This window comes from Achroia grisella, unplaced genomic scaffold (assembly GCF_030625045.1).
Source record: "Achroia grisella isolate CSIRO2021 unplaced genomic scaffold, CSIRO_AGI_Agris_v1 utg511, whole genome shotgun sequence".
In the NCBI taxonomy this organism is placed as follows: domain Eukaryota; kingdom Metazoa; phylum Arthropoda; class Insecta; order Lepidoptera; family Pyralidae; genus Achroia; species Achroia grisella.
The window spans coordinates 848571-859961 of record NW_026712905.1 but is presented as its reverse complement, the minus strand read 5'-3'; the positions used below and the strand labels follow the sequence as shown (position 1 = coordinate 859961).

The 11391-nt window shown below is 36.0% G+C and overlaps 1 protein-coding gene across 1 annotated transcript; it reads right to left on the bottom strand.

The window, feature by feature from the left end:
* Positions 1-1372: 1372 nt before the first annotated feature.
* LOC131846607 (uncharacterized) lies at positions 1373-11100 on the bottom strand. The gene is made up of 6 exons (XM_059195944.1): positions 10715-11100; positions 9024-9134; positions 4653-4824; positions 3750-4031; positions 3102-3258; positions 1373-1947 (listed from the first exon to the last, which is right to left on the bottom strand). The coding sequence occupies exons 1-6, from the start codon at positions 10820-10822 to the stop codon at positions 1497-1499; spliced, it is 1281 nt and encodes a 426-aa protein (XP_059051927.1). The 5' UTR covers positions 10823-11100; the 3' UTR covers positions 1373-1496.
* Positions 11101-11391: the final 291 nt, after the last annotated feature.

The following is an 11391-nucleotide window of genomic DNA, read 5'->3' as shown; positions in this document are numbered from 1 at the left end:
ATATGAACTGACGTAAATTTCATTAGTCTATTCCACCACTAAAACATACTATGCAGAGTAATATAAATATTAAATATTTTTTACAAAATCGTTTCCTCAATAACATGTATTACATGTTACATGTTAAATAAAAAATGTTTTTAGAATTGCGTCAAATACTAACATTATTTATTTATTTGTGAAAAAGGATATTATTGATATATTATAGAAAAAGTAATTACTTATCAAATATATATATTTAATTCACAGGCACAGAAGCATCATGTACCGTAATTTTACTGATATTTCTTTAAATATTTATATGTAGACAGATTATGATAAAGTGGTGAAACAGTGGATATTTTTTTTTCTAAAATCATTTATAAATATAGCATTCGTTTCGTTCGTAATCATTCATTCGATATGGCCGAATTATAGACCAAACTTAGAATATAACTCTCTCAAATATTTATTGCTACAAATATCAATAAAGTTTACAATACGAGAATAGCCTTGATCAGTGGTAGAATACACGTCAATGTCTAGGATCCTCTGTACGAGGTTTTTGGAATCAATTAGAATATTCGAGTTTATTAAATACGAGTATTTTAGAGTGAACAATTCCAAATAACCTCTTCCATTTCAATAACATTCTTCAAGATAATTAATTGATGAAAAAATCTACAAAGTTAGGTATTACTTAAGTACATGTCTAAAACAATAGCAGTAAACTGCATTAACTCATAAATTACAAACTTTGGAAAGTGGAAGTTCTAGTTTAAAACATAAAATTGAATTTCGAAAATTTCTAATTTCTTATTTATTATAGTTCATTATTCGGCTACATAAAAGAATGTTTGATACGAGAATTTTAAAAATTCTATATTCGAAATTTTTTTTTTTTGGCGATATTATAGATGGCCAGTTGATTTTTCTCGTACTGTATCCCTTTAATATAGCTTAAGCGTATACAAAATAGCTGCATATTCACAATAAACATTTTGGAATAAACATTATTATCCTAATATCCGACTGCAAACATTCTCGATTTAAATACGCGAATAAATTACAAGCAGTTTTATATAGAATCTATAATCGAGTGTTTGCAATCGATCCATACTCATGATATTTTCAAAATACAATTTAGTCTGAGGTTTTTAAATGACCTGGCATGGTCTTTAAACAGTCTTATTAAACTTTTTAATCTAATACATTTCATGAGTATGAATTAATAAACAAAGGTGGATTAAGAGCAATGCCGTAGGGTTTTCAAATTATTTTTAACAGACTAACACTGGTATGACAAGAATTTTAAATGTACTTTATTTTTTGTAACTGGCAATTTCATCACTGAAAAACCATAGTAGTAGAATTTTATGATATTAAAGAATTAAAAAAGCTTACAAGTATTATGATAGAAACAATATGTTGCCATAGCAGATAAATCTTTTACTTTAAATTCAGTCTGTACTCCCTGGAAAGCACTGGATCCACCCTTGCGTTATACGACTAGATTATCATAGAACAACTTGAGACATCTGATTGGCGAGTCTATACCTCTTGCTATCTATTTCTACGTTCGTGTCTAAGCCACGTTTCACAGCCGTACTGCTAGACGGTTGTACCGTACCTAAATTATCATCTATTAATCTACTAGATCTACAATACCTGTATTCTGTGGGGTTATTGACCCTCTGGCACGTTGTATTAGTGGGTAATTGTAACGGGTAGTAAGTCTGCACAGTTGGCGCGCTGTCGTTCAAGTCCAGCACTGAGTATGTCGTTTCAGCTTCTACGGGGCGTTGACGGTAATCGTTGAGGTAGCTGGTGCTGCAAGTGCTGGATGCTGGCGACACTTGATATGGAGACGTGCATGGTGTGAGGTTAGGAGACGTACGAGCGCTGCTGTACCCCTGATCGGCTTCTGAGTCTGCTGGGGTCTCCCGAGACTTCACCATTTGCATCATCCTGTAAAGAGTGGTATGTTAGATGTGTAAATAGTGGTGGATGGTATTTTTCAATAAATATGAATCAGTATTTCGCTTCGGTGGTATAACCAATGATGGGATCTCAACCAAAATGGGATATCAACCGTTTGCTATAAAAAGCGTCTTTTCGGCCTTTGTTTCATCATGCAAAAAAACATGTTATAACATTATGTATAATGAAATCACTACAATCTAAAATTGACTGTTTGTGTTAAGGCGGCCAGCCAGCTCGGCCACGCCGGCAGCCCTAGCTCTGTGTATGGGTGTTACCTGTGCAGTAGGCGCGCGATGGGGGCGACGGCGGGGTGGTCCCGGGCGGCGCGGGCGGCCAGCCAGCCCGGCCACGCCGGCAGCCCTAGCTCTGTGTATGGGTGTTACCTGTGCAGTAGGCGCGCGATGGGGGCGACGGCGGGGTGGTCCCGGGCGGCGCGGGCGGCCAGCCAGCCCGGCCACGCCGGCAGCCCTAGCTCTGTGTATGGGTGTTACCTGTGCAGTAGGCGCGCGATGGGGGCGACGGCGGGGTGGTCCCGGGCGGCGCGGGCGGCCAGCCAGCCCGGCCACGCCGGCAGCCCTAGCTCTGTGTATGGGTGTTACCTGTGCAGTAGGCGCGCGATGGGGGCGACGGCGGGGTGGTCCCGGGCGGCGCGGGCGGCCAGCCAGCCCGGCCACGCCGGCAGCCCTAGCTCTGTGTATGGGTGTTACCTGTGCAGTAGGCGCGCGATGGGGGCGACGGCGGGGTGGTCCCGGGCGGCGCGGGCGGCCAGCCAGCCCGGCCACGCCGGCAGCCCTAGCTCTGTGTATGGGTGTTACCTGTGCAGTAGGCGCGCGATGGGGGCGACGGCGGGGTGGTCCCGGGCGGCGCGGGCGGCCAGCCAGCCCGGCCACGCCGGCAGCCCTAGCTCTGTGTATGGGTGTTACCTGTGCAGTAGGCGCGCGATGGGGGCGACGGCGGGGTGGTCCCGGGCGGCGCGGGCGGCCAGCCAGCCCGGCCACGCCGGCAGCCCTAGCTCTGTGTATGGGTGTTACCTGTGCAGTAGGCGCGCGATGGGGGCGACGGCGGGGTGGTCCCGGGCGGCGCGGGCGGCCAGCCAGCCCGGCCACGCCGGCAGCCCTAGCTCTGTGTATGGGTGTTACCTGTGCAGTAGGCGCGCGATGGGGGCGACGGCGGGGTGGTCCCGGGCGGCGCGGGCGGCCAGCCAGCCCGGCCACGCCGGCAGCCCTAGCTCTGCACGTGCGCACGCCACGCACGCGCACCCCACGTCCACGCTCTCCAGCGCCACCAGCCGCACATCTGTACAGGGACAAAAGCTTTGCTTACCAATTTAATAATAGCTAGCTATCAACCACGGCTTAGCACGGGTAGTATACATATAAATCTTCGTCCTGAATTACTCTATCTATTGCTAAAAACAATTTCTTTCTTTTTTGTCTTCCTATCTGCTATCAGTCTTATCTTGTTTGCTTGCTAAAAATTGCATTAAAATCCGTAGATTAAAAGATCCGAGCAAAGAGACAGCAGAAACAACTTTTTTACTTTATACTGCTGTCTGTGCTGGTAACAAACAAGCATCTGGTGCATATCTGACAGTGATTATTTAAAAGACACACAAGTTTCTTGGGCATTCTTCTTGTGATGGACGGTTTCCCTAGTGAGCGATAGATAAAAAAAATTATGAGAACTAACTTTTGAAAAGTGCTTAAATTAAGTTTATTTGAATTTTCTATTCTAACCATCTGATGGTAAACAGTTATAGTCTATTATCATTACTACAAAACACTGACCTGACAGAGTCAAATCAAGATACGCCTCCAGCAACTTAGCGCCGTCCCGTTTGAACCGCCTCACGAACTTCGGATGCCTCGTGGTGAGGTCGGCATCCGTGACCACGTACTGTGCCAGAAGCGCCGCAAACGTCGCCGGGGTCGGGGCCAGCAGCCGCCACCGTACATGCTGGCCCACCATCCATTCCAGCTGCCTGAACGTTTTCCCGCACAATTGAACCCCACTGATCTTCGATAGGGTCTTTAGGGATGGCGCCCGGCTGACTTTTTCCTCGCTTTTTGCTGGAACAAAAACGTTAATACGTGAGTAAAACTCAGGTAATTAAATCTAATATTATAAATGCTAAATTGTATCTGACAGTCCTGGTGGTGTTGTGGTCTAGCACACCACATTACTCTGGATGCTTTCTATATAAATATATTATGTATGTATTTGCAAATAAAATAAGAAACAGTATTTATATCAGTTGTCTAATACCCATAACTTAAGCTGCTTAGCTTGGTACTAGATGGCGGTGTGTGAATTATCCTCTGATATTTATTATTTAGCTGATAATATTTACATCTAATATTTCACTACCAAATGTCATATGCCGACACGGAGTTTACTTCATAGCTGCTTGGCAGTAGAACTCAATTAGAGACGTAAGATTTTCTACTCTACCTTGTTAATAACAGGATAACAATTGGTGGGAGGGGCCCACCAATTAACTTATTATTATTATGATTGTTAGCAATGTGGACTTTTGACATCATTGCAAGCAATGTCAGATTGTAATTTCCTGGTCAATATGTCATGTTCATCTTATCATCTCCACTGGTGCCCAGTCAGGTGCACCAGAACACAATCTATCATTAAAAAAACATGATAACAATTTGAAGCATATAAGAACTGGAACAAACCAGCAAGGCTCAGGCAAGCCAGTGCAACATGTGTCAGCCGATCTGATCTCAATCGATGCGCATCCATGAACAGGTCGAGTTGAGCCACCGCCGCGTGTAGAGTTGCAATAGTGAGCGACAGCTTCTTGGAGACATCACGGAGGAGCTGGACAAGTGTGCCGCGGAATTCCAACTGTGAATAATAATAATAATCATGTTTATTTGTCTCAAATAATATTACAAATGCTGCTTATGAAATAAATAAATAAATAATATAATATTTAGAGACAAAACGACGCAACTCAACAACTCAGAGGGGGTTTACACTCTCTGCTATTCTGTTATAGCCATTATCGGTAAATTTATTTATTTATTTCTCATTTTCGTAATTTCTTTTATTAAAAAATTGTTCGTAATTATACGTAGAACTAAAATATTATTATTATCTAATCGAACGATTACTTAATTATATAGTTCACAATTATCACCTAATATCTATTGAAAGGTACGTAGAGATATTTCCTAAGCTATCAATAGCTACAAGTAGACACTGATATTTATTTAGATAATAAATCTGACATAAAATGAGTAGCACTAGAATCCACAATACTACAAAGCAACTATTGTTACATTAGAGGCTAGACCAGAGGAAAACTCTGTAGAAAGCCCCTTTGGGAGCCTCAGTCTCACCTGATTCCGTCGCCAGTGCCTTATTTTGCATGTTTCAAGTTTTAGGATGAGATATAAAGTGAACTATAAATTAAAAACATAAAGAAATGCTAGAAAAGTCCTATAACGTACGCCTCGTAAATTTCTTCTTTATAATTGCACATATTTACAATAACTTAACAATACACACATGAACTCTGTTTAAAGAGTGTAGCAGTTTTGTAGATGATTCATTCCACATTTTACAATAATCAAAAGCGTCTGTTAGTTTGTTACAACTAAATGAGAAATGCAATTTAAGTTTCAATTCTAAATCTAATTATTTACGTAAGAGCAAAGATATGTACTACAGTTTATAGAGATCAACATAGAAAGATGTATAATAATAATAATACCCCAAGGTAAGCAGAGGTTGTGTTATAATAATAATAATAATATATAATAATCTCAGGACAATTCACACAGCGCCATCTAGACCCAAATTAAGCTAGCTAAAGCTTGTGTTATGGGTACTAGATAACTGATACATATACATAGATATTTTATTTTGTAACTACATACATATTATACATAGAAAACACCCAGACCGATACAAACAATCATACTCATGAATACAAATGTTTGTGCTGTGTGAGGAATCGAACCCGCGACCATCGGTCGTAAAGCGGTGTGCTAGACCGCTAGACCACCGAGGTCGTTATGAGTACTAAACTAATGATATTTTTATGTTTGTAAAATTTTACATAAAAAATACCAAGATGGATACAAACAATCATATTCATGAATACAAAAGTTTATACCGTGCGAGGAACCGAACCAATGGAAATAAAGCGGTGCGGACTACCGATGCCAATATATATATTTTTGCCATTCTGGAGGACTATGGTGCATATACTCTAATTCACTATTTACAATATATCTCTTCTCAAACAGCGGTATATTTAATCTCTACATAGTATAAAACAAAGTCACTGCCGCAGTCTATTCACTTATATCCTTTAATTACGCAATGGATTGATTCAAGTGGAAGTTTTATATGTATAATACATATACACGATGTGTACTATAATAATAATAAATATGTTTATTATATTATCAATGGCCCATTTGTTAGTGTTTTTTTTTCTAATCTAATGATAGTAAAGTTGTTATCTACACTAACCAAATGTTGTATTATTGGTAGATAAAATTTTTTCATCACTTCTCTAACTATATCTCTGTCTTCAAACAGCAGTATAGTTTAATAAAGAAAAAAGAGGAAACAGAAGATTTTACGTTTTACAATTGAGGAATTAAAAGCTAAATTGCATCAGCGCATCTGATGAAATCCAGGCAACTATTACTTCATAGGTAGTATCATATTACATTTTTACTAGTACGACTTATAAGCCGATTGCATCTGCGTTGCATCATATAATATCGATCTGTTCAGCTGCTCGTTCCTTTTGACCGACTTCGAAAAGTGAAGATTCTCAGTACAACATACTGGCTATAATTAGTAAATAAAGTAGTATAAAAATAAAAAATAAAACGTGGTAAGATCCCGTGGGTCTTACCACGTTTTATTTTTTAATTTTTGTTGAGTTCCCGATATTTTCAGTTTACCCGTGATCGTTGCAACACTGCCGCAATATTGGTAAGTGTAAGAAATTATAATTTTTTTTAGGTTTTGTATTTTATGTTGGGCTAAAAAGGACTTGTATCCAGAGCCGTAAAATATTAAATAAAAAAAAATTGGTAAGATACTTATAAATAATGACTGCATCAAACTTAAAACAATATTGTTATATATTGTTGGGTACTGGGTGTTGTGCTAGGTGTTATAAAGTATTATATAATACACTTGGGTGTCAATAACGCGATATTTCATTTGACTTTTAGCATGAACTTAGGAACAGTTTTTTTTTAATAATTTAATTATTAATTATCATGTCATTCATTTAGAGATAAGATTATGTAATTAATCTCGATATATGGAAAATATACGAAAAAACAATTATTGGGGGGCTTTAGAAATATATTGAAATAAAAAAACAATGAATGTTACAACTTTTGTCTGTTCGTTATGTCCACAAATTTCAGAAACGGCGTAACCAATTTGGGTGCGGTTTTCCTTAATGTATTATGGTAAGAACAACTAAAAATATTGTATTTATTTAATTCTAGTCGGCTTTCAAATAATAAAATTGTATGGGTATGAAGTTACCAGCTCAATTAGTTGTACGTACAACAAAATAGTAAACGCCCTATAAATATCTATACATTAAATATTCTTTTAAAAAAAACAGTATACTTTATGTAAAAAAAAATAGGAGAATGCAGAATTTTTGTCTGTGCGTTTGTGTAGTTCAATTATCCGTATGTATTGTATCAGCAAATTTTGTGTGTTTTGTTCCAATCAGTTTACGAACAAATTCGTATGGATAGTACGGCCTCAAATAGTCGTACGTAGAACAAAATAGTAAACGATCTATAAATACCTCTACATTATATTCTTTAAAAAAAACAGTATACTTTAGGTAAAAAGAAATAAAAGAATGCAGAATTTTTGTCTGTGAGTTGCCATAAACAATTTAACAGAATCGATGTGGTTATGACAATACAAAAACACATAAGAACAATTATTTACATTGTTAACCGGGTCTTAACACGAAACAATGTACTATACACGAAAGTTTAGTAACTATAGAATAACAACATAGTATCTATACATATAAAATTGGAGTATCTGTTTGTAATATTTAAATAACCGTTTTTTACTTTATGAATATAAATACGGTACATACACAAAAATAACATTTTTTTAAATATTTGCCTGTCTGTCTGTTTGTTTGTTCAGACTAATCTCTGAAATGGCTGGATCGATTTTGACGGGACTTTTGTTGGCAGGTAGCTGATGTAATAAGAAGTAACTTAGGCTACTTTTATTTTAGAAAAATAAAGTTAAATTTCATGCGTACGAAGTCGCCGGTGCAGCTAGTTATCCAATAAGAATAAATGATTCATCAAGTTCATGACCAAAAACAATGGATTAATTAAATTGTTAATAATGATGAAATTTATGCAACTATTATACCTAATAAATAATTTCATAATACCATCGCCTTTGTGCGTATTTACACCACATTTCACCATATTGATCTGTATTGCACCATGCTTCACAGGTGGATTTTTTTTATGATTAGTCTATCCTTTTTGGAGAATACTAGTTGTAGTGTAATGAACATAGACTAATTAAGTGTACTATAGTAATTTACTCTGTATTGTTTTGGCTATCTCATAAGTAAACTCGTGATTAACTAAAGATTGGTTTAATTTATAATATTAGTGATTGCCCTGGCATTCCATGGATACAATTGTTGTAGGGTTCCCCTATTTTTCATTTATCCACCTATACAAACAAATCTGTTTGTAATTTCAAATTAAAAGGTTTTAACTAAAAGCATGAGAAAATATATACCACACCGGCTTCAAAAAATTAATTTCAAAAAATTGTCTGTCTGTTTATTTATTTTTGCTAATGTCTGAAGTGTCTGAGCTATGGAATCTGTTAAAAGCTTTTTTTTTCTATTCTCTTGATCTCTCTATAGCGATTGAATAGAAAAAAAAACTAAAATTGAAGGCTGTTAATACTCATAGCTAAGACAGAACAATGTTAGATCAACTACTACAATATACTTATGTGATAGTATTGCTGTATTTTATGGAATTATAGCTATGTACCTGTGGAGACTGTAGATGGATTGTCGGCTTCTTCGATTCCTGTTCCAGCAGGCTCTTCCATATCTCCTCCTTATACTCGCAGTGGTATTCATCATCAGGATCTGTTATTGGCTGTAACAAGAATTATTTCATCAAAAAAGGAAATTAAATAACTATGTATTGTTGCTCTCACAGAAAGAATATAACAATTATGTAATTTAATATGTATACCAAATAAAAATATAAAAACAATATATAACTGTATATATATATGTATATAACTACAATGCAGAGGTAACAATGGGAGGCCTTATCACTAAATAGTGTTTGGTTGTGAATTATTTCTTTTTTTTTTAACTACTCTATGTACATGTGGTAGATGGCCTTTAAAACTTTCACTGAACAAAAATAGGAGAGTGCAGAATGTACTCAAGTCTGTGGAAGGATTTCTGTATAGGATAAAGACCAGCTATTGTATAACAAATGCAACTTAACCCCAGATCTAAGCTCAGTGTTCAAAGTTTGAAAATAGATAATGTAATTTTTTTGTATAGCATGGGAAATAGGCCAACTTATGGCAACTCGGAACCCCAATAGAATGGGACAGGGGATTCAGTAAGTTTTATAATATTTCTCTATCTGTAGCATACACCTTTTTAAGTATTGTTTTTATTTATTTATTTTTTTATTATAGTATATGGCAACATGGCATCTTAGTCCACTTACAATCAAGGCTATCAGTATTTGCCATTTGTAAAATCCATAAATCCATTGTTTTTTTTGTAGATGCAAATTTATAATTTATCTATATTATATATATTTATATAAGGTCATTATTATGTAATAATATCCCTGGACAATTCACACAGTGCCATATAGTCTTAAGCTAAGCAGCTTGTGTTATTGGTAACAAACAATTGACAGATACACTGATATTTTTTTAATATGTACATACCATGCAAGAATATGAACCTAGTACTATTGGAAGTAAAGCACTGTGCTAAATAACTACACCATAGAGGCCACCATATTGTTTTGAAATAAGTAAAGAATTAATGACCTTCCAGGTTTTGTTTCAAGTATTCTTTCTTTTATGGTCTCAAAATCTGATCTTATCCTGGACATGGATACGGACAATAAATAGAAATATATTTTTATTTCTACTTTATCACCAAATTGTAAATTGTAAACATATTTTTGGTTGCCATATTGCCACAGAACAGTAAGAAATAGATAAGGATGCTATCAGTTATGTTCATTCCAGATTCAATTATGATTTTCCATTCAATTAAACATTTCTAAATAGAGATAATCATATTTTAAAAACATTAATGCATTAAAAGTAATACAAATCTGAGGGTAGTTGTATAAGCAAATTTTTATAACCCTAATAATTATTTTTTAAAGACATTAAATACGAAATTTATTAATACTGTGGATCCCACACGGAGATCAGATAATTAAGAACATATTTATATTATGTATAAACATATAAATTTGCATGTTATTATACTATTAAAATAACATGAACAAAATACATCACATTATTCAAAACAAAGGAATTTGATACTTTTTAAAATAATATAAAAACTCATGTTGGTTCTTTTATAAACACAAAACAAATAAATTATATTATATTTGTAATTGAGTATAGATTTTATTCAACATTTTTTTATTTTAAATGCATGATAGAGAAAAGTTCACAGGCTTACATTGGGATCGAATCTTGAGTCGCTTGACTCGGCTTTTGACCCATTTTCTTTGGATGTGTGGCTCCTAACACTCGACAAGTTGAGCTTGGACATGTTTAAGGACTCCATTTCAACGTAAAAATGCGGTCAAGAACTTAAAATGTAGCGAGGTCCTTTAACACGTCGACTAGTTCTGACGTTCACCACGTGGAAACAAATGTCACATGTACAAGAAATATGGGAACATTTTTCACCACTACGTGCCACATCAATGAAACATTTCACTCACAATTGTAATACTAGATAAAGATATTACACAGTGACTTGTACAAAAAACTTAATTTATTTAATTTATATTATTCGTCACATGACGTTGCGCTAAAATAAGTAACTAGCATGCGACTTTGAAGAGTTCTGACAATTGAATGAATGACGAACGCGGAACGAATCACGAATTAAATGAAGGATGAACGAACTTTTTTTTATTAATATTTTTATGACTTTGGATTTACACTCTTTTGATTTAACCAAAGTACAATGTTGCCAAATAACCGTAACGTGAAACGATATTAAGTTTATGTCGGATAGTATGCAGTAAATAGCATTATTCGTCTCAGGGTGTTTTAAATCGAATTTGCCTTCGTAGCTATTGGTAAATAAATTATTTTGTATGTATAAAATAAAATAGATTCGTTCTC

Bases quoted from the DNA above. Each gene is read 5' to 3' on its own strand.
- LOC131846607 (XM_059195944.1), bottom strand. From the start codon at position 10,822: ATGGAGTCCTTAAACATGTCCAAGCTCAACTTGTCGAGTGTTAGGAGC. The intron at 3,259-3,749 runs GTCAGTGTTTTG...GTCCCTGTACAG, and splicing joins TCTTGATTTGACTCTGTCAG to ATGTGCGGCTGGTGGCGCTG. The intron at 1,948-3,101 runs GTAACACCCATA...CACTCTTTACAG, and splicing joins ATCGCGCGCCTACTGCACAG to GATGATGCAAATGGTGAAGT.